The sequence below is a fragment of the Hoplias malabaricus genome, chromosome 4, assembly GCF_029633855.1.
Source record: "Hoplias malabaricus isolate fHopMal1 chromosome 4, fHopMal1.hap1, whole genome shotgun sequence".
Classification (NCBI taxonomy): domain Eukaryota; kingdom Metazoa; phylum Chordata; class Actinopteri; order Characiformes; family Erythrinidae; genus Hoplias; species Hoplias malabaricus.
In genome coordinates, this window is record NC_089803.1 from 72,219,277 (window position 1) to 72,242,298 (window position 23,022).

The following is a 23,022-nucleotide window of genomic DNA, read 5'->3' on the forward strand; positions in this document are numbered from 1 at the left end:
TGTGCCGAACGGTTTTAAATAAGGTTCATGATCCAGAATGGGGCCTGTTCCACGTTGGTGAAAAAGCGCTAAGGGTGAATCCTATTTCTTCTTATTTCCCCTCCCCCTTGTTTCTGAGTGTCCTCTCTCCCCTTGGAGCTGAGTTACAGGGCGCAGTGGTTAAATCTCCCCCTACGACACGGGACGACCCTCAAGACCCTGATACTTCATCAGAACTCAAATAAAACAGAGCAGAGCATCAGCAGCGCTCCGGCCTTTAGTTAATTTTAGGGCGTCACACTTTCAAAAGCGTTCCACAGTAATATATCATCACCCTGTCCTCACTCTCTGTGAAATGGAGCTGAATTCAGAGTCTTATTCTGCAGATTTCTGTCTAAACCTGGAGAATGTAATTGCTTTGCCGTTTAAGGTGGAATTGGAAATTTCGAGACATTGGCAAAATAGTAGCAATGTTTTCTGCTCGTTCTGAAGTAAAGGGCCATAATCCACTGAAACTACATTAAACTCTGATAATACACTGGTGATCATAGTGTTTAAAGAGAAAATACTGACACCTATGGGTTTATCTGGTCACCTGCGGAGCGTCTTGCCCAAGATTCACAAGATGTCTTTAGTTTTATGTGTGCCCCAGAAAAATGTTCACCGTTGTTCCCCATTTACTGAGCCAGGTATAAACAGCAGAGCTTTTTTCCAGGAAACATTCTCTGAATTTTATAAAACTTATACGGGATGAAAATCATGAACATCACCTTTAAAATCCACTCTGTCCTGACTGAGTCTGCCATCGCACAAAATTACCTTTAACAAACACAGGAGACAACGGCACATACTCTCTCAACGTTAGGAGTCAAAGCCTTGGTGTTCCCTGTGTGCACCACAACACTGAACACAGTTACGGAGTATCTTCACTGTGGATGGAGTCTGTGTCTGGACCGAAACTCATAGAAATAGAAATAGCTATGTTTTAAAAAATACCTGTGTACATGTGCGCACATCCAGTAAAAACATTCTCCATCATGTTCCATCACATTTTCTGAGATCCCATCGCCACCTACAGGACTGGCATGCTCTTGTTAATGTTCCTGAGATGTTTATTTCGTTCTCGCATGAAGCAGAATCTTTTCAGAATCTTGTTTTTGAAAACAGTGAAAAAAGAAAACGTGTTTTTAAAAATGAACGAATGCATGTGGACGAGGCGTCAGAGTGGAAGTTTTATGTAGGTCACGAAGTGTGTGTGTGTGTGTGTGTGTGTGTGTGTGCTGAAATATTCTCAGATATATTTATTATACATGTTGCTTCTTCCTTTTGCAGCTAACATCTTTCCTTATTCATCTGCTGCTCTTTCCATCCCACTCTCTCTGAAAGCCTTCTCTTGTTTAGAGAAGATTTAAAGGAGACTCACATTAAAGTGTTCCTTAAAATTCCCCCATAATGCACCTGAGTCTGAGACATAAACATATGTGAGTGTTTAGGTGTGATGTGGTGGAACATAGAGAAACCACCATCTACAGAGTCTCTACGGAGTGATGATGATGATGTAGAATAGTGGACATCTCAACTCAGTAAATGTCTTTACCTCATTGTACACCATTCTCAATTTGGCTCAGCTCAGTTTTTCAATTCAGCTTGGCTCAGGTTGTCTCAATTTATCTCAGCTTATGTTGTCCTAATTTAGCTTGTCTCGTGTTGTCTTGATTTAATTCAGTTCAGGTCGTCTTAATTTACCTCAGCTCATATCCTGATTTTACTCAGATTACATTGTCTCAATTTAGCTCAACTCGGATAGTCTCCATTTTACTTTACTCAGGTTATCTCGATTTAGCTCATCTCAGGTTGTCTCGATTCATTCTGGCTCAGGTTGTCTCGATTTAGCCTGGCTCCAGGTGTCTTTATTTAGCTCAAATCAGTTTGACTCGATTTTACTTGTCTCAGTTTGTCTCACTCTAGGTCATATCAGGATGTCTCAATTTAGCTCAGGCTGATGTAGTCTCAGTTTGGCTCATCTCAGGTTATCTCAGGTTAGCTTAGCTCTCTGTCGGGAATAGGTTTAAACACCACAACCTTCTCCAAATTATGTGTCCTCTCCACCGTCCATTGTCCTCACTTTCTGTGAGGGGATTTTAGAGGAGGACGTCTGGTTCCATTCACTTCCACTGTCCACCACCGTCTACTGTCCTCACTTTCTGTGAGGGGCTTTTAGAGGAGGACGTCTGGTTCTATTCACTTCCACTGTCCATCGCTCACCAGAGGTTTCTTTAGACCCACAGCACTAAATTAGAGGATTGCATCATTTGCATAATTCTGCATTGTTGGGGAAAATATGTCTTAAATAAAGCTTGCTCTGCCTCAGCTGAAGGTTTTGCACTTGTTTGTATTGTATTGATTTTGAAAATCCTGGATTTAAGTTTTGTTCTGTGTCTGATTTGTGTGCAGTAGACAATTAGGTGTAAATGTTTTCTGTGGAAGAAGCCAATCAGGTTTCAGCTCACACACACAGAAACACACACTTCTCTCCCACACCATCTGTTCATCACACACACAGACACACACACACCAGCTTGTAGACTGTGATCTCGCAGCTCTAAAAGAAGAGGCGTGTGATACCACACTGAACTTCTAACTACGTATCAATACCCTCTGATCAGTGCACACGTATCAATAAACACTGATCAGTGGGGGAACCCCTCAGACCTTGCTGTGAGGATTTGATGGCATTCTTTCACATAAACATTAGTGATTAGTGGTGTTAGACTCTGGGTGAATTGCTTTCCCCAAGGAACTGGATGGAGCTCCATCACTTGAGGGAACACAGTCCCACTGCTCCACAGCCCAGTGCTGGGGCTTAGAACACATCTAGCTCACATTTGGCATTGAGCATGGTGAGCTTTTGTGTGTGCATCTGCTCCAGTGAGTCTGCTTTTATACGTCTGTGGAGGATTTAAACGCTGTGTGTAGAGTTGAATGTCTGGGTCCAGAAGAATGGGTGCCACAAAATTTTGGATGTAGAGTGTACTTCAGAAACTGCATTGGCTTCCTGTAGACTCTAGAATTAAGTTCAAAATTCCTCTTCTAACATTTAAAGGGTGAAGTTCATGATTTAAATCAATAACCCCTGTGTATAAAGCCCTGAGTGTGTGTCCTCTCCATGTGCTGCTCTGGAAACCGCTCTAATGTGTTTACGAAGCCCCAGTGTCTGTAAATGGGTAAAAAAACAAAGTGTCTGGGTCCGGTGCTAGTCTTTCTCTCTCTCTGCTCACGGCAGAGAAACGCCATCTGGAGGTTTTTAGACAACGGAGAGACTCCAAACGCTGAAAAGCACCAACCGAGATGAGGATGTTGCTCTATTCCTGCTCCATAGGGGGGTAACACTGACTTATTTTTGCTGTTTCTGATCACTTAAGGTTTAATTAATTGGGAGACAGCTAACTCATCTCAACCTAGTTTACCAGGGTTTGTCTCAGTATATCTCAGTTTATCTCAGATGGGTTTGTCTTGACCCAGTTTATCAGGGTTTGTCTCAGAACAACGTGTCAAAGTTTGTCTCAGTATATCTCAGTTTGTCTCGACCCAGTGTGTCAGGGTTTGTCTCAGTTAATCTCAGATGGGTTTATCTCGACCCACTGTATCACTGTGGTTATATTGAGGTTTGTCTCAGTATATCTCGGTTTATTTCAAATGGGTTTGTCTCGATCCAGTGTGTCTCAGTCAGCTGTCTCAGTATGTCTCAGTTTGTCTGTGATAGATTCGCCTCGTTGTCTGTGTGTGACGGAGCTGTGAGACCTGAGCTGATGTCTGTTGTTAATATTTCATTAATAAATGCTCAGTCTGTTCGTTTGTCTTCGGTCCTTGTGAGGTGTGAGGTCCCTGAGGCAGGGGACTCAGTTGTTGCCATGGTAAAGATGTTATGTAAGTTGTCATGGCGATGGGCCGGTAGAGACGAGGACAGGTGTGACAGCCCCGAAGGCGAGTCATACAGAGACACAAGCATCCGAAATGACCTTCTGTTACACACACACACAGCCACACACACACACACACACACAAACAGCCACAGTCAGCCTCATGGGGTGTGACACTGTGTTCAATGAAGTGTGTGTGTATAGTGTTAATGTATATTGTGTGTGTGTGTGTGTAAGAGAGAGAGAGAGAGAGAGAGAGAGAGAGATTGTGATGGAGTGTGTGTGTGTGTGAGAGAGAGAGAGAGAGAGAGAGAGAGAGAGAGATTGTGATGGAGTGTGTGTTAATGAATGATGTATGCTGGTATTTTAAGGCGGATTCTCTTTAAGTGGATTCGGATGATTATTCTCCTCCATCTCTTCTCCTTTCTGCTCTATTATTAATCGAGCTGGCAGTGAGATGGGTGAGCAAGCCTGAGAGGGTGAGAGAGAGTGAGAGACAGAGAGAGAGAGAGAGAAAGCTGGAGCTGAATCAGTCCTCTATTCTCTAGCTCTTTCTCAGAAACTCCTTCCACTATGATTGGTTGTGTGTGTATGTGTGTGTGTGTGTGTGTGTGTGTGTGTGTGTGTAGGTGGCCAGCTGGTTGCATTATTATACTTTGTCTCAGTTTGGCTCATCTGCAGTTGTCTCAGTGTGACTCAGTTTGCCTCAGCTCAGTTTGCTCAGATTGAAGTGTTTCAGTTTAGGTTTATCTCAGGTTGTCTCCATTGACCTTAACTCAGGAAGTCTCAGTTTAGCTCAGCTCAATTATCCTTGACTTAGCTTGGCTCAAGGTGTCTCGGTTTGGGTTGTCTCTGGTTGTCTCGACTAAGCTCGTCTCAGTTTGTCTTGATTTAGTTTGACTCTGAAGCGTTTGCAGTGGTTACAAGTGCAGCTTGTGTTTTTCCTGATGAAGCTCCAGTTCTCGTTTCTTAGCCAGTGTTGTCTTCGTTAAGTTCCGATTTGGTTTGGTCTCAGTTTGGTCTCAATGTACAGCACCAGTCAAAAAATAGGACATGTCCTCATTAAGTAGTTTTTCTTAATTTTTTATTATTTTCTCCGTTGTAAATGAATGTGGAAGACATTAAAACCATGAAGGAACACACATGGAATTATGTCGTGAATAGAAAAGTGTTAAAGAAAGTAGACTATGTTTAATACTTTAGACTCTTCACAGTAGCCCCCTGTTGCTTTGACGACAGCTTCACACACTCTCTCCGTTCTCTCAGTCGGCTTCATGAGGTCGTCACCTGGAACGGTTTTCAGTGAACAGCTGTGGCCTCGTCGAGAGTTAATCTGTAGAACCGCTCCCTTCTGAATGTGTCTGAGACTGTAACTGGGGCTGTGCAGAGGTAGGGGCTGGTACACAGCTCTATACAGTGACTAGCTCTACTCCACCAATCACTGATGAGGAGAGGTGTCCAAACTTTTGACTGGCGCTGTAGCTCAGATCAAACTGTCTCAATTTGACTGCAATTTGTTTGGCTTGGGCCAGCTGTGGTTGCCTCAGTTTGAGTCGTCTCATCTTAGTTTGGCTCAGCATGTGTTGCATTAACGGCAATTTATACTTCAGCATCGACTCGACGCAGAGCCCTACGTCGTTGTGAGCGTTTATTCTTCAGCACTGGTGTCTGCATCGCCCTGCAGTTACACCCCCACACCACTAGGGGCTGAATCTCCAACACCTTCCTCTACACTCTGTAGTACACACTGTAGTGGTGTAGAAGAGTCACTTTTATAAATCTGTAAAGTGCACTCTGTAGGGAGGATGGCTCTGTTTGGGACGGAGCAGGGTTTACACGAGGCGCCAGGAAAGTAACAAATATAAAGCGCACGTTTTTTCCTCATGGTTCTGCTTCTCTTTATTTTGATTGGTCCCTGACGTCCACCCCGTGTCTGAGGAGGTCTCTGTCTGTGAATGTGGTGCTGTCTGTGTCTCTGTGTGTGGAGGAGAGGAGCTCATGTTCCTGTACTTCTTCAATTCAACTTCAACAATGTCCTTCCCACTACTGACCAATCACAGGCTGCGGTCTGCGTCTACGGCACGCAGAGTTACATTTCTGGAGAGGGACGCTCCTTCTCTTTCAGCTCGGCTCAGGTTTGGCTCGGTTAAGTTAGAGTCTGTTTGGTTTAGTGTGGCTCGGCTCCTCTGGGCTCTGCTAGGTTCCTTGGTGTCCACAGAGCAGAGGATCTCTCCTAGTCACTCAACACATCACACATCATCAAAAAGGCCCAACAAAACATTCACTTCCCCTGAAGACTGAGAAGAGTCAACCTTCTACCTGTCCACTGTGGAGAGCAGTCTGACCATCTGCATCACAGTCTGGAAGTGCCACTGCAGCTGAACACAGAGCTCTACAGAGGGTGGTGAAACCTGCCCAGTCACTACAGCTGCCCTCCCGCCCCTACAGGCCATTTACAACAACAGATGCCTAAGGAAGGACAGCAACATCTCCTCCGACCCCACACACCCCAGTCCCTTTCTGTTTCAGCCTCTGCCTTCTGGAAAGAGATACCAAAATATCAGAGTCAGAACATCCAGATTCAGTATCCATCAAAACACTCGAACACAAAATGATACACAATTATCAGTCTGACAGGAAAGAGCATGAGAGAGAGAGAGAGAGTGTGTGTTATAGTCCCTGTTGTCTTGTCCTTTCTCAGTATCATTTTACTCCCTCAGAAGAAGAGGAAGGTCAGGGTCTCAATTCTCTGAACCAAAACACACACACACACACAGACTCCCTCTCTCTATTTCTTTCTCTATGTCTTCTCTCTCTCTCTCTCCCTCTATTTCTCTTTCTCTGTCTAATCTTTTTCTCTCTCTCTCTCTCTCTCTCTCTCTCTCTCTCTCTCTCTCAGTAATGTCTCTGGATTTTGCCAGTGTTAGGGTTGTCATGATTATTTAGTTTCAATCTGATTCAATTATATTCTCAAGAAATTGTCTCAGATGTTACCAGAGTGAGTTTAGAGTCAGAGATCTATCCTCTAGTTTATCTACAGATTCTGGAGTAAAAACACTCTGCAGTAAAATTCCCTTCCCCAAAAAAACTTGATGGGAGTTCACACGACTGTTCTCTATTAAATATTAATAAATAATAACTAGACTGTGTTGAACTGATCCGTGTGTGATAGACTGTGTTGAACTGATCTGTGTGTAAGAGACTGTGTTGAACTGATCCGTGTGTGATAGACTGTGTTGAACTGATCCGTGTGTAAGAGACTGTGTTGAACTGATCCGTGTGTAAGAGACTGTGTCAAACTGATCAGTGTGTAATAGATTGTGTCGATCTGATCCGTGTGTAAGAAATTGTGTTGAACTGATCCGTGTGTAATAGACTGTGTTGAACTGATCCGTGTGTAAGAGACTGTGTTGAACTGATCCGTGTGTAATAGACTGTGTTGAACTGATCCGTGTCTAAGAGACTGTGTTGAACTGATCCATGTGTAATAGACTGTGTTGAACTGATCCATGTGTAATAGACTGTGTTGAACTGATCCGTGTGTAATAGACTGTGTTGAACTGATCCGTATCTAATAGACTGTGTTGAACTGATCCGTGTCTAATAGACTGTGTTGAACTGATCCATGTCTAAGAGACTGTGTTGAACTGATCCATGTGTAATAGACTGTGTTGAACTGATCCATGTGTAATAGACTGTGTTGAACTGATCCGTGTGTAAGAGACTGTGTTGAACTGATCCGTGTGTAATAGACTGTGTTGAACTGATCCGTGTGTAAGAGACTGTGTTGAACTGATCCGTGTGTAAGAGACTGTGTTGAACTGATCCGTGTGTAAGAGACTGTGTTGAACTGATCCGTGTGTAAGAGACTGTGTTGAACTGATCCGTGTGTAAGAGACTGTGTTGAACTGATCCATGTGTAATAGACTGTGTTGAACTGATCCGTGTGTAAGAGACTGTGTTGAACTGATCCGTGTGTAAGAGACTGTGTTGAACTGATCTGTGTGTAATAGACTGTGTTGAACTGATCCGTGTGTAAGAGACTGTGTTGAACTGATCCGTGTGTAAGAGACTGTGTTGAACTGATCCGTGTGTAAGAGACTGTGTTGAACTGATCTGTGTGTAATAGACTGTGTTGAACTGATCTGTGTGTAAGAGACTGTGTTGAACTGATCTGTGTGTAATAGACTGTGTTGAACTGATCAGTGTGTAAGAGACTGTGTTGAACTGATCCGTGTGTAATAGACTGTGTTGAACTGATCCGTGTGTAAGAGACTGTGTTGAACTGATCCGTGTGTAAGAGACTGTGTTGAACTGATCTGTGTGTAATAGACTGTGTTGAACTGATCCGTGTGTAAGAGACTGTGTTGAACTGATCTGTGTGTAAGAGACTGTGTTGAACTGATCTGTGTGTAAGAGACTGTGTTGAACTGATCAGTGTGTAAGAGACTGTGTTGAACTGATCAGTGTGTAATAGACTGTGTTGAACTGATCTGTGTGTAATAGACTGTGTTGAACTGATCAGTGTGTAAGAGACTGTGTTGAACTGATCAGTGTGTAATAGACTGTGTTGAACTGATCAGTGTGTAAGAGACTGTGTTGAACTGATCTGTGTGTAAGAGACTGTGTTGAACTGATCTGTGTGTAAGAGACTGTGTTGAACTGATCTGTGTGTAAGAGACTGTGTTGAACTGATCAGTGTGTAATAGACTGTGTTGAACTGATCAGTGTGTAATAGACTGTGTTGAACTGATCTGTGTGTAATAGACTGTGTTGAACTGATCAGTGTGTAAGAGACTGTGTTGAACTGATCAGTGTGTAATAGACTGTGTTGAACTGATCTGTGTGTAATAGACTCCGTGGTGGAGAGGGCTTCAGTTTAATGGAGAGCGTTTTCACAGCGGTGGTGGAATGTCAGCTCTGAGAGAGTGACTCACACAATATTACACCACTCAAATCACATGTAATGACTATTCACTCTTATTGCCGTATAACTACTGTGTTATTACCCTCTGAACCCCAATCATATCACTCCACACCTAGGGACTGTACACAGAGCGGTAACATCCGCCACAGAGTCAAACCGAGAGAGGAGCGTGAATTTACTGAAGGATCTCACATCACAGACACTTTACATTTACAGTTAAATGCAACTCACGCTCATCTACGTCTGATCTATTTCCAGCATCAGAACAAAAATCATGACGTTCAGGAACACACTCCTGAAAGAATTTAACCGTTGTGTTCCAGAACCTGTAAATTCAGTGGCCAGAACCATGACAGGTTCTTCTTGGATACGCCTTCCATCTTAAACCTCCCCTCCAGTTTAAATCCAGACTTTAATCTTGTTAGTGTATGTGTGTGTGTGTGTGGTGTTTATTCCTGTGTTTGTGTGTGTGTGTGTGTGGTGTTTATTCTTGTAAGTGTGTGTGTGTGTGAGTGTGTGAGATGTGTGTGTGTTGTTAATTCTCGTAAGTGTGTTTGTTTGTGTGTGTAGTTCGTGTGTGTTGTTTATACTTTTAAGTGTGTGTTTGGTGTGTGTGTTGTCAATTCATGTGTGTGTGTGCATGCATGTGTGTGTGATGTTTATTATTGTGTTTGTGTGTTATTTATTCTTGTAGGTGTGTGTGTGTGTGTGTGTGTTGTTTATTCTTGTAAGTGTGTGTGTGTATGTGTGTAGTGTGCGTGTTGTTTATACTTTTAAGTGTGTGTGTGTGTGGTGTGTATTATTTTAAGTGTTTGTGTGTGTGTGTGTTATTTATCCTTGTAAGTGTGTATTTGTGTGTGTGTGCGTGGTGTTTATTATTGTAAGTGTTTGTGTTTGTGTGTTATTTATTCTTGTAGGTGTGTGTGTGTGTGTGTGGTGTGTGTGTGTGTGTTGTTTATTCTTGTAAGTGTGTGTGGGTGTGTGTGTGTGGTGTTTATTCTTGTAAGTTTGTGTGTGTTATTTATTCTTGTGTATGTGTGTGTGTGTGTACTCATGAATATTCTAAGGAACTGGTTACAGAGTCACGTGACGGCTCACAGTCTCAGGATGTCCAAATATATCACTACGGCTGTGCCATGTTCCAGAAAACCACCACAATACTCTCTGTATAAACACATCACTTTTCACTACATTTCACTAACACCACATCTCACCCAATACCACCTTAAAAACACAACCTTTCACTCAATTCCACTTTTAAAACACCATGTTTCTCTCTATACCACCTTAAAAACACCACATCTCACACAATACCACCTTAAAAACACAACCTTTCACTTAAAACCACACTAAAAACACCACATTTAACTCGATACCACCTTAAAAACACTGTATCCCATTCAATGCCACCTTAAAACATCACATACCACTCATCCATCCATCCATTATCTGTAACCGCTTATCCAATTTAGGGTCGCCGGGGGTCCAGAGCCTACCTGGAATCATCGGGCGCAAGGCGGGAATACACCCTGGAGGGGGCGCCAGTCCTTCACAGGGCACATATCACTCAGTACCTCCTTAAAAATCACATTCAAAAATCGCGTTCATTATCACAGTCTTACTCTAGACACCCTTCATACATACACCACACTTCACCCACGTTATTTATCCATGTGTGCCCCTCCTCCATGTTCCGTTTAAAAACATTACACTGAGGTTTTATTTTATCCGCCCCCAGACTCCACCTTAAACACAGGGGGTGAAGCAACAGCCTCTAATGCACTGCAGCAACACACTTTTTACACCATCACATCAATCTACCATCTCCAACCAATCAGCACGTTCCATTTAATAGACTCTTTTTTTCCTCCACTCTCAACTCTCCCCTTAGTTTAACCCTGTACAGTTTGGACAGTAGGGGACGCAGAGGCTCTGTTCTCATTATTACAGCTCAGTGGAGCATCACAATGCTTGTGAAGCTGGAATTTTAAAGTAAAATAATACCTAGTGTTCCTTTAAACATAATGTGCTTTGATGGAATTTTAAGAATCTATTAGTTCTAATGATCTCAGCTCTGAATATGCACACACACACACAAACACACACACACACCTCTGTTAGTCCGTACTTGTGAGGTCTGTTCATTAAAATAATGATTACTGTTTAACTGCTAAATGACACTAGGGTGTCACGGTGGTGCAGCAGGTGGTGTCTCTGTCACAGCTCCAGGGTCCTGGAGGTTGTGGGTTCTAGTCCCGCTCCGGGTGACTGTCTGTGAGGAGTTTGGTGTGTTCTCCCTGTGTCTGTGTGGGTTTCCTCCCGGTGACTGTCTGTGAGGGGTGTGGTGTGTTCTCCCTGTGTCTACGTGGGTTTCCTCCGGGTGACTGTCTGTGAGGAGTGTGGTGTGTTCTCCCTGTGTCTGTGTGGGTTTCCTCCGGGTGATTGTCTGTGAGGAGTGTGGTGTGTTCTCCCTGTGTCTGTGTGGGTTTCCTCCGGGTGACTGTCTGTGAGGGGTGTGGTGTGTTCTCCCTGTGTCTGTGTGGGTTTCCTCCGGGTGACTGTCTGTGAGGAGTGTGGTGTGTTCTCCCTGTGTCTGTGTGGGTTTCCTCCGGGTGACTGTCTGTGAGGGGTGTGGTGTGTTCTCCCTGTGTCTACGTGGGTTTCCTCCAGGTGACTGTCTGTGAGGAGTGTGGTGTGTTCTCCCTGTGTCTGCGTGGGTTTCCTCCGGGTGACTATCTGTGAGGAGTGTGGTGTGTTCTCCCTGTGTCTGCGTGGGTTTCCTCCGGGTGACTGTCTGTGAGGAGTGTGGTGTGTTCTCTCTGTGTCTGTGTGGGTTTCCTCCGGGTGACTGTCTGTGAGGAGTGTGGTCACTCAACCCGTTTGGCTGTTCCTGTACCCATTTAGAAGCTGTTTTGATCGCTCAGGATTTCCTGTTTACTCGTTTCTACTGTTATTTCTATAATTATATCTGTTTCTATAACCTACTAACCATCCATAGATCTATCTTTTAGATTGTCTCCGCAGGAATATTCATTACAGAGGCACTAAAACTGCCACCGGACCCTGGAGTAACGTTCTTGGTGTAAGTTACTAAAATCAACTACAAGCGGTAAGTACCTGCAATTCCATGGCTACTACTGGCTGTTTTGCCTGCTCAGAGTGTGGCATATTTAGTTTAACCCCCTTTTCCACCTCTAGTGATAAAGATAGTGGTTGTGTTTGTACTAAGTGTCAGCTAGTTAGCTCTCTGGTGGATAAAGTGGACCAGTTAGAAGTGCGCATCCGGAGCTTATTATTGTTAAGGGATAAACAGTGAGATTCAGTGTTAACAACTCCGGGTGCCTTAGCTCCCTAAGTTAGCATAGCCGGAAAGCTAAGGCTGATGCTAACGCTGAGGCCAAAGCTAGCCCACCGGGACACCACGCTCCTCCGATTCGCGTGTCAAACAGGTTTGCCCTGCTCAGCGAAGCACCCGCTGAGGAGCCTGTTAAGAGTGCTCTGGTTATAGGAGACTCTATTGTTCGACACGTGAAATTAGCTACTCCTTTAGGGGCGCCGGCAGTAACAGTTAGCTGTTTATCGGGAGCCAGAGCGCCGGATATTAGTGGCAACCTAAGACTGTTAGCTAATAGGAGATATTCGAGGGTAGTCATTCATGTAGGGGCCAATTATATTCGTCTGCAGCAGTCTGAGGTAACTAAGGGTAATATTACAGAGGTGATTAAACTGGCCCAGACAATGTCCGATGCCGTAATCTGCTCTGGCCCCATACCAATGTGGCGTGGCGACGAAGCTTACAGCAGACTTTGGGCATTAAACTGCTGGATGTCCAAGTGATGTTCCAAAAATCAAGTGGGCTTTATAGACAATAGGTTACGTTTTGAGGGCAAGCCTGGTCTTATAGGTAGGGATGGTATCCACCTCACGCGGGAGGGTGCTGCCTTACTTTCTTGCAGCATAGCACATAGTCTTTTAGTTAGTCAGCAGAGTAGTGTAGATAGTTGCTGACAATCCAGAGCCAGGACCAGGCCACAGACAGACAGGCTAAACCGACCGTCTGCGAACTGTCTTGAGGCCTCACCCAGGTTCAACTGTATCGAGACTGTGTCTTTCCCCCGAACTAAATGTAAAAGTAGAAAAACAAAATCAGCCGGTTTCAGCAACCTAATCAATATTAAATCATACACAACACCTAGCAGCAACACCTCAGAACTAAAATTTGGGTTACTCAACATAAGATCACTAAACTCAAAAGCACTCATCGTAAATGATATTATAAGTGATCATAAATTCAATGTTTTCTGTCTCACGGAAACGTGGGTTAGACCAAATGAATATTTAGCACTAAATGAAGCCACCCCCCTAGGCTATAATTATGCACATAGCCCAAGAATATCAGGCAAAGGAGGTGGAGTATGTGTAATTTACCAAAATACCCTAGAAATTAGTCTTAAACAATGTGACACCTTCTCTTCTTTTGAGGTTCTCTCCACTATTATTACAAATCCGGTCACAAAAAAGGACGCATTTTTATTATGCAACATTTACAGACCACCAGGGCCTTACTTAGAATTTCAGAAAGAATTCAGCGATTTTGCTACAAACCTAGCGGTGTGCAATCATAAAGTTATAATTGTAGGAGATTTCAATATCCATTTTGAGAAGGAAAGTGACCCACTAAAAAAGGCATTTACCTCAATCTTAGACTCTATTGGTATTACTCAAAATGTAACAGGGCCTACACACTACTGCAGCCACACTTTAGACTTAGTTCTGACACTAGGTCTTAACATTGACAAAATCAATATCTTACCGCAATCCTCAGCAATCTCCGACCATTACTTAATTTCACATGAGCTACGTCTTAGCCATAATATATGTAACCCTAGCTATTCTACAAGGCGTATAATAAAACCATCTACAGCCCTACAATTTATAGAAAACCTACCAGAACTATCGACACCAGTTCCAACTCCATCAGACCCAATGGACCTAGATGTACTAACTGATTACCTAGAAAATACCTGTCGATCTACTTTAGAAAAGATAGCACCACTTAAACATAAAAGTATACACCTCCGGGTGACTGTCTGTGAGGAGTGTGGTGTGTTCTCTCTGTGTCTGCGTGGGTTTCCTCCGGGTGACTGTCTGTGAGGAGTGTGGTGTGTTCTCTCTGTGTCTGCGTGTGTTTCCTCCGGGTACTCCGGTTTCCTCCCACGCTCCCAAACACACGTTGGTAGGTGGATTGGAGACTCAAAAGTCTCTATAGGTGTGAGCGTGTGAGTGACTGTGTGAGTGTGTGTCGCCCTGTGTGTTCCAAGTGTGTTCCTGCCTTGCACCCTGTGATTCCATGTAGGCTCCAGACCCAGCACCTCCCTAAACTGAATAAGGGTTATAGACAATGAATGAATGAATAATTAACAATTGTGAAGACCACCAAAACGTCCCCAAAATGTTCCAATCCTTGGGAGGACATCTGGTATTCACAATTATATCAAAACAACAAACATCCCTCACCCACACACACACACACACACTTCACTCTGCTCCAGCAGCTGTGGTGAACAGGGGTGTGTTTACATTTATAAATGACCATTTCAGTCCATTAACGCTTTATAAACCCTGTTTTTAAACTCTGTTTTACCCAAAGACAGCACTGCTCTTTGTTCCTGGGCTCTGAATGAAGGCGGTGATGAGCGATGCTGTTGCCATGGGAACGGACCGAGCAGCATCCTCAGCCAGGAGTGTGTGTGTGTGTTAACCTCTAAAGTGGCGGCACGCGCGCACACACACACACAGTCTGACGTCTGAGTCATGAGAGGGTGATGTGGTTATAAATGTACACACACACACACGCACACACACACATCTGTCTAACTGAATAAAAACATGGTGATAAATTACTGTTAATGAACAATACCACTCTAAATCTACTCTAATTACAGGAGAAATCCACCATCTTCCAACATTCAGAGATGGAAAGTTTTCTGGTGGGAATCAGAGCAGGGGACAGTGGAGGTGAATGTGAATGGAAGCAGACGTCCTCCTCTAAAAGCCCCTCACAGAAAGTGAGGACAGGAGACGGTGAGGGACACAGGGCTGGTGTTGGACCGTAGTTTGGAGAAGGGGGTGGTGGAGAGGGACGTACAGGACGCTGTTAGGGACACACACTAAAGTGAGATGTCCACTGTCCTCCACAGAGACTCTGTAGACGGAGGAAGAGCTGCTGGAGGAGGAGAGGGAAAAAAACACTGGGAGTGAGTTGGAGACGCACCGACACTGAAGAAAAATCTGAGTCTCTACTGTCCACTGTCCACCACAACACTGTCCACCACTGTCTCCACTGTCCACCACAACACTGTCCACCACTACGCTGTCCAACAATGTGTCCACTGTCCACCACAATGCTCTCCAAAACTGTGTCTACTGTCCACCACAACACTGTCCAACACTGTCCACCACAACACTGTCCAACACTCTATCCACTGTCCAACACTGTGTCCACCACAACACTGTATCCGCTGTTCACCACAACACTGTCCAACACTGTGTCCACTGTCCACCACAACACTGTCCACCACTGTATCCACTGTCCACCACAAAACTGTCCATCACAACGCTGTTCAACGCTGTGTCCACTGTCCACCACAACACTTTTCAACGCTGTGTCCACTGTCCACCACAACACTGTCCAACACTGTGTCCACTGTCCACCACAACACTGTTCAAAACTGTGTCCACTGTCCACCACAACACTGTCCACCACAACGCTGTCCAAAACTGTGTCCACTGTCCACCACAACACTGTCCAACACTGCATCCACTGTTCACCACAACGCTGTCCAACACTGTATCCACTGTCCACCACAACACTGTCCAACACTGTATCCACTGTCCACCACAACGCTGTCCAACACTGCATCCACTGTTCACCACAACGCTGTCCAACACTGTATCCACTGTCCACCACAACACTGTCCAACACTGTATCCACTGTCCACCACAACGCTGTCCAACACTGTATCCACTGTCCACCACAACACTGTCCACTGTCCACCACAACACTGTCCACCACAACGCTGTCCAAAACTGTGTCCACTGTCCACCACAACACTGTCCAACACTGCATCCACTGTTCACCACAACGCTGTCCAACACTGTATCCACTGTCCACCACAACACTGTATCCACTGTCCACCACAACACTGTCCAACACTGCATCCACTGTCCACCACAACGCTGTCCAACACTGTGTCCACTGTCCACCACAACACTGTCCAACACTGTGCCCACTGTCCACCACAACACTGTCCACTGTCCACCACAACACTGTCCAACACTGTATCCACTGTCCACCACAACACTGTCCAACACTGCATCCACTGTTCACCACAACGCTGTCCAACACTGTATCCACTGTCCACCACAACACTGTCCAACACTGTATCCACTGTCCACCACAACGCTGTCCAACACTGTATCCACTGTCCACCACAACACTGTCCACTGTCCACCACAACGCTGTCCAAAACTGTGTCCACTGTCCACCACAACACTGTCCAACACTGCATCCACTGTTCACCACAACGCTGTCCAACACTGTATCCACTGTCCACCACAACACTGTATCCACTGTCCACCACAACGCTGTCCAACACTGCATCCACTGTCCACCACAACGCTGTCCAACACTGTGTCCACTGTCCACCACAACACTGTCCAACACTGTGCCCACTGTCCACCACAACACTGTCCAACACTGTATCCACTGTTCACCACAACACTGTCCAACACTGTGTCCACTGTCCACCACTGTGTCCACCACAACACTGTCCACCACTGTGTCCATTGTGTCCACCACAACACTGTCCAACACTGTGTCCACTGTCCACCACAACACTGTCCAACACTGTTTCCACTGTCCACCACAACATTGTCCAACACTGTCTCCACTGTCCACCACAACACTGTCCAACACTGTCTCCACTGTCCACCACAACACTGTCCAACACTGTGTCCACTGTCCACCACAACACTGTCCAACACTGTGTCCACTGTCCACCACAACGCTGTCCAACACTGTGTCCACTGTCCACCACAACACTGTCCACCACTGTGTCCACCACAACACTGTCCACCACTGTGTCCATTGTGTCCACCACAACACTGTCCAACACTGTGTCCACTGTCCACCACAACACTGTCCAACACAACACTGTCCAACACTGTTTCCACTGTCCACCACAACATTGTCCAACACTGTCTCCACTGTCCACCACAACACTGTCCAACACTGTCTCCACTGTCCACCACAACACTGTCCAACACTGTGTCCACTGTCCACCACAACACTGTCCAACACTGTCTCCACTGTCCACCACAACACTGTCCAACACTGTGTCCACTGTCCACCACAACACTGTCCAAAACTGTCTCCACTGTCCACCACAACACTGTCCAACATAACACTGTCCAAAACTGTGTCCACTGTCCACCACAACACTGTCCAACACTGTCCACCACAACACTGTCCAACACTCTATCCACTGTCCAACACTGTGTCCACCACAACACTGTATCCGCTGTTCACCACAACACTGTCCAACACTGTGTCCACTGTCCACCACAACACTGTCCACCACTGTATCCACTGTCCACCACAAAACTGTCCATCACAACGCTGTTCAACGCTGTGTCCACTGTCCACCACAACACTTTTCAACGCTGTGTCCACTGTCCACCACAACACTGTCCAACACTGTGTCCACTGTCCACCACAACACTGTTCAAAACTGTGTCCACTGTCCACCACAACACTGTCCACCACAACGCTGTCCAAAACTGTGTCCACTGTCCACCACAACACTGTCCAACACTGCATCCACTGTTCACCACAACGCTGTCCAACACTGTATCCACTGTCCACCACAACACTGTCCAACACTGTATCCACTGTCCACCACAACGCTGTCCAACACTGCATCCACTGTTCACCACAACGCTGTCCAACACTGTATCCACTGTCCACCACAACACTGTCCAACACTGTATCCACTGTCCACCACAACGCTGTCCAACACTGTATCCACTGTCCACCACAACACTGTCCACTGTCCACCACAACACTGTCCACCACAACGCTGTCCAAAACTGTGTCCACTGTCCACCACAACACTGTCCAACACTGCATCCACTGTTCACCACAACGCTGTCCAACACTGTATCCACTGTCCACCACAACACTGTATCCACTGTCCACCACAACGCTGTCCAACACTGCATCCACTGTCCACCACAACGCTGTCCAACACTGTGTCCACTGTCCACCACAACACTGTCCAACACTGTGCCCACTGTCCACCACAACACTGTCCACTGTCCACCACAACACTGTCCAACACTGTATCCACTGTCCACCACAACACTGTCCAACACTGCATCCACTGTTCACCACAACGCTGTCCAACACTGTATCCACTGTCCACCACAACACTGTCCAACACTGTATCCACTGTCCACCACAACGCTGTCCAACACTGTATCCACTGTCCACCACAACACTGTCCACTGTCCACCACAACGCTGTCCAAAACTGTGTCCACTGTCCACCACAACACTGTCCAACACTGCATCCACTGTTCACCACAACGCTGTCCAACACTGTATCCACTGTCCACCACAACACTGTATCCACTGTCCACCACAACGCTGTCCAACACTGCATCCACTGTCCACCACAACGCTGTCCAACACTGTGTCCACTGTCCACCACAACACTGTCCAACACTGTGCCCACTGTCCACCACAACACTGTCCAACACTGTATCCACTGTTCACCACAACACTGTCCAACACTGTGTCCACTGTCCACCACTGTGTCCACCACAACACTGTCCACCACTGTGTCCATTGTGTCCACCACAACACTGTCCAACACTGTGTCCACTGTCCACCACAACACTGTCCAACACTGTTTCCACTGTCCACCACAACATTGTCCAACACTGTCTCCACTGTCCACCACAACACTGTCCAACACTGTCTCCACTGTCCACCACAACACTGTCCAACACTGTGTCCACTGTCCACCACAACACTGTCCAACACTGTCCACTGTCCACCACAACGCTGTCCAACACTGTGTCCACTGTCCACCACAACACTGTCCACCACTGTGTCCACCACAACACTGTCCACCACTGTGTCCATTGTGTCCACCACAACACTGTCCAACACTGTGTCCACTGTCCACCACAACACTGTCCAACACAACACTGTCCAACACTGTTTCCACTGTCCACCACAACATTGTCCAACACTGTCTCCACTGTCCACCACAACACTGTCCAACACTGTCTCCACTGTCCACCACAACACTGTCCAACACTGTGTCCACTGTCCACCACAACACTGTCCAACACTGTCTCCACTGTCCACCACAACACTGTCCAACACTGTGTCCACTGTCCACCACAACACTGTCCAAAACTGTTTCCACTGTCCACCACAACACTGTCCAACATAACACTGTCCAAAACTGTGTCCACTGTCCACCACAACACGGTCCAACATAATGCTGTCCAACACTGTGTCCACTGTCCACCACAACCCTGTCCAGCACCCGATTTGGGGGGAATTTATTTAAACAAAACCAACAAAAACTAGCACAAAGTTAAAACACTCACTCTTAAAAATAAAGGTGCTGTAAAGTCTTAAGCGGCGCCTCAGAACTCACTTTGGTTTTAGAGCTGTGTGAGTGTGAAGAACCTTTTAAAGAACCTTCACTCCACATAAAGGTTGTTCACCAGTTTAAATCTTATCAGCAATGGTTCTTTATGGAACCAAAAGTGGTTCCTCTATGGCACTGCTCCAAGAACCCTTGGCAGCAACATTTTCAAGAATGTTGCTGTGAGAATTTGATGGTATTCAGCAATATTATTATTAGTGAGGACAGAGAACACTTCCACTGCTCCACAGCTCAGTGCTGAGGGACTTTATACCTCTATAGTCCACCATTGGCATTGAGCATGGTGACGTTAAACTCATGTGCAGCTGCTCAAGAGCATTTCATTCTATTGGTCCATGTAGTTCTACCGCTGTTGGGTTAAAGTAGAAAAAGAAAGCACAAACTTAACATGTAATGAGGTTAATTCCAAGTGGTCCCACTGCCCACCTGAGCCACACCTGTAACACTTAAGAAGAGGAAGTAAACTGGATGCATTGCTGCACTTTCTTCTCTATGTCTGCACCTGTTGGACAGGTGTATTACAGGTAGAGGTGCACACCTGAGGTAAAACAATAGAGCAAAACACCTGGGAGGAAACACACCAAAGCAAAACTAAACCACACTGTTGCTCGCCCTGCAGGACAGGTGTCCTAAAGCTGCAGGTGCACACCTGAATTCACAAATATATAACTGCACACTGTCCTCTCTGTATCCACCTGTTGGACAGGTGACCTACAATGAGTTGACCTTGTTGAACCATGCTGCAAAGGTCTGTTGGAAAGGTGCCCTACAGGTACAGATGCCTACCTACAAATACTGCAAAGATGGCTGAGTAAAACATAATGAAATAAGATTAAATTAAACCTCAGGACAGGTGTTCCACAGCTTGAGGTGCACACCTGTGCTAGACGAATGTTCAAAAACAATAAACTGAACACTGTCCTTTCTGTCTCTACAAGTTGGACAGGTGACGTACAGCTACAGGTGCATATCTGCAACAATGAACTCGGCCTCCACCTGTTGGACAGGCGCAGTACAGGTATAACTGCTAAATGCTCTTTTTCCACCTGTTGGACAGGTGTGTCTACATGTATCTGCCCAGATGAATACAAATAAAGTGCTGAGGTGTGTAGAGGTACAGGTGTGTCACTAGGAGTAAATGGGTATGTGTGCAGGTTCAGGTGTGTACAGTGAGTCCCCAGGTGTGTACAGGTTATGGTGAGGAATGTGTACAGATACAGGTGTGTGCACAGATGGGCACATATAATGGTGTGTGTCCAGGTGTGCACAGGTAAACCTGTGTGTCTAGGTGTGCAGAGGTAGAGGTGAGCGCTTTCTTACCCGTGCTGCACGTGAAGAGTACGGATCCTCAAACAGGTTCCAGATGATGGGTTGCCACCTCCTCCATCCCAGCTCTCGCTCCCTGTCGGTGTGCTCGCGCTGCTCCGCGTGCTCCCGCGGGTCGTCTCCGTCCTGGCCGTCCCCGTCCCCCCCGCCGCCACCGCCTCCACCGAGCGCGTTCATGTCGAAGACGTCGAGCGCCTCCTCGGCGTCGCGGTGCTGGCGGTAGGTCATCCAGCAGCAGGGCTCCACGTCCGTCTCGTCGATGCCCCAGAAGCTGAGCTCCTCCTCGAACAGAGGTCCGCACACGTCCGCGGGGCAGTGCAGCTTCCCGGTGCGGTAGTAGTTCAGCACGTAGGCGAACACCCCGGGGTGGCGATCGAAGAAGAACTCGTTGTGCGCGCGCGAGAACTCGTCGTTGGACCGGGAGCGCACGTGCTGATGCTGGAGCTGTACCTGGAGCTGCACCTGGTTCTGGTTCTGGAGGTTCTCCAGCGCATGCTGCTGATAATGCTGTTGATATGGATGAGGAGGAGGATGGTGGTGATGAAGGTGGTTACTGTTACCTGTCCCCGTCACGGCGCACGCGGACGCAGGTAACTCGGACGCCAGCAGGGCCAGGCGCGTGCCCGGGAGCGTGCGCAGCGTGTTCCTGTAGGTCTCGTGCCGCGTGCCGCCGACGTTCAGGATGATGCGCTCGTTGTTGCCGCCGCCGCCGCCGCCGCTGACGACGCTCGCGCAGTGGTTGAGGTTTACGTTGACGCGCGTGCCCGTGAAGCTGTTTGTGTTGTTGTTGTCCTCGAGCTTCCCCATCGCTGCCCCGGAAAAGAAGAGGATGAAGAAGAAAGAGGAGAGGAAGAAAGAGAAAAAGAAGAAAGAGGAGAAAGAGGAGAAGAGGCGGTGGAGAGAGGCATGACGCGCGCGCGAAGAGAGGAGCAGCACGGAATGAAAGAGGGAGAGAGGGCGCGCGCCAACGAGGACCGAGAGAGAGAGCGAGAGAGAGAGAGAGCGAGCGAGAGAGAGGAACAAGAGAACGAGAAATTGAGAGAAACTGAGATTGAGGGAGAAATAAATTCAATGACAGCAAGAGAGAAACCACAGAAAGAGAAATAGAGTGAGAAAAGGAGAGAAATAGGACGAGAATGAGAAATAGAAAAAGAGTGAGAGTCAGAGAAAAAGAGAGAAAAACTGGAGAAAGAGTAATGGAGTGAGAGAAATAGTGAGAAATTGAGAGAAAAATGGTGAGAGAGAGAGAGAGAGAGAGAGAGAGAGAGGGGCCATATAAAGAGAAATTGAGAGAAACAGTGATAGAGAAATCACAGAAAGAGAAATAGTGAGAAAAAGAGAGAAATAGCAAGAGATTGAGAAATAGAAGAGTGAGAGTCAGAGAGAGAGAAATAGAGTGACAGAAAAAGACAGAGAAAAACTAGAGAAAGAATAATGGAGAAATAGAGAGAAATAGTGAGAGGGAGCAAGAGAGAGATCAGTTGATCAGTAATAATCAATCACTCCAGAATCAATGACCCGATCCCCCATGACTCCGGTCCTGGTTTGAATGGAGTGCTCAGTTGTTTTCTCCACAGACTTTTCTTCCACCACAACACTGTCTTACTTTTCTGCGACCTTCCACTCCCAACCCCGCCCCTCTAACCATTACATGTGGGGGACCCACTCTGTGGAGAATATGGAGCTCTTGCTTTTCTGGGCTCTGATCTGTTTCTGACGCTTAGAGAGCGTTGTACATAGTGCGTGCTCTCCCGACACGTAGATACACTGCCCAGTAAACACAGGTCGCGTGCAGTGGGTGGGACCGAGCCGTGACGTCATCACCCTCTAACTACAGCCACGAGGACAGACCTCGGTCTAAACGCTGCGGCCTACGGAGTCACCGCCTGCTCAGGGCGCTCTGTGGGGTTTGGGACAGACCCGTGAAGTCTCAGTCGAGACCGAGGGAGACATGAGTCAGAGTGAAGTGTAATTTAAAGAGGAGTAATCTGACCACAGCTGCGTCTCCTCCAGCTGGAGCACAGCAGAAACCTAGACTCTGGCGCCACCTACTGGAGCCTCTATAGAACTACACACCACACAAACCTCTCTCTCTCTCTCTCTCTCTCTCTCTCTCTCTCTCT

The 23,022-nt window shown here is 46.5% G+C and overlaps 1 protein-coding gene across 1 annotated transcript in view; it reads right to left on the minus strand.

The window, feature by feature from the left end:
* The window catches only part of kcnc2 (potassium voltage-gated channel, Shaw-related subfamily, member 2), a 36,486-nt gene extending 14,716 nt beyond the window's left edge, over positions 1-21,770 (minus strand). The window contains exon 1 of the mRNA XM_066667938.1: positions 20,894-21,770. Coding sequence (XP_066524035.1) covers positions 20,894-21,706 — 813 coding nt within the window. The 5' untranslated portion in view covers positions 21,707-21,770. The remainder of the gene's footprint in view (positions 1-20,893) is intronic.
* Positions 21,771-23,022: the final 1,252 nt, after the last annotated feature.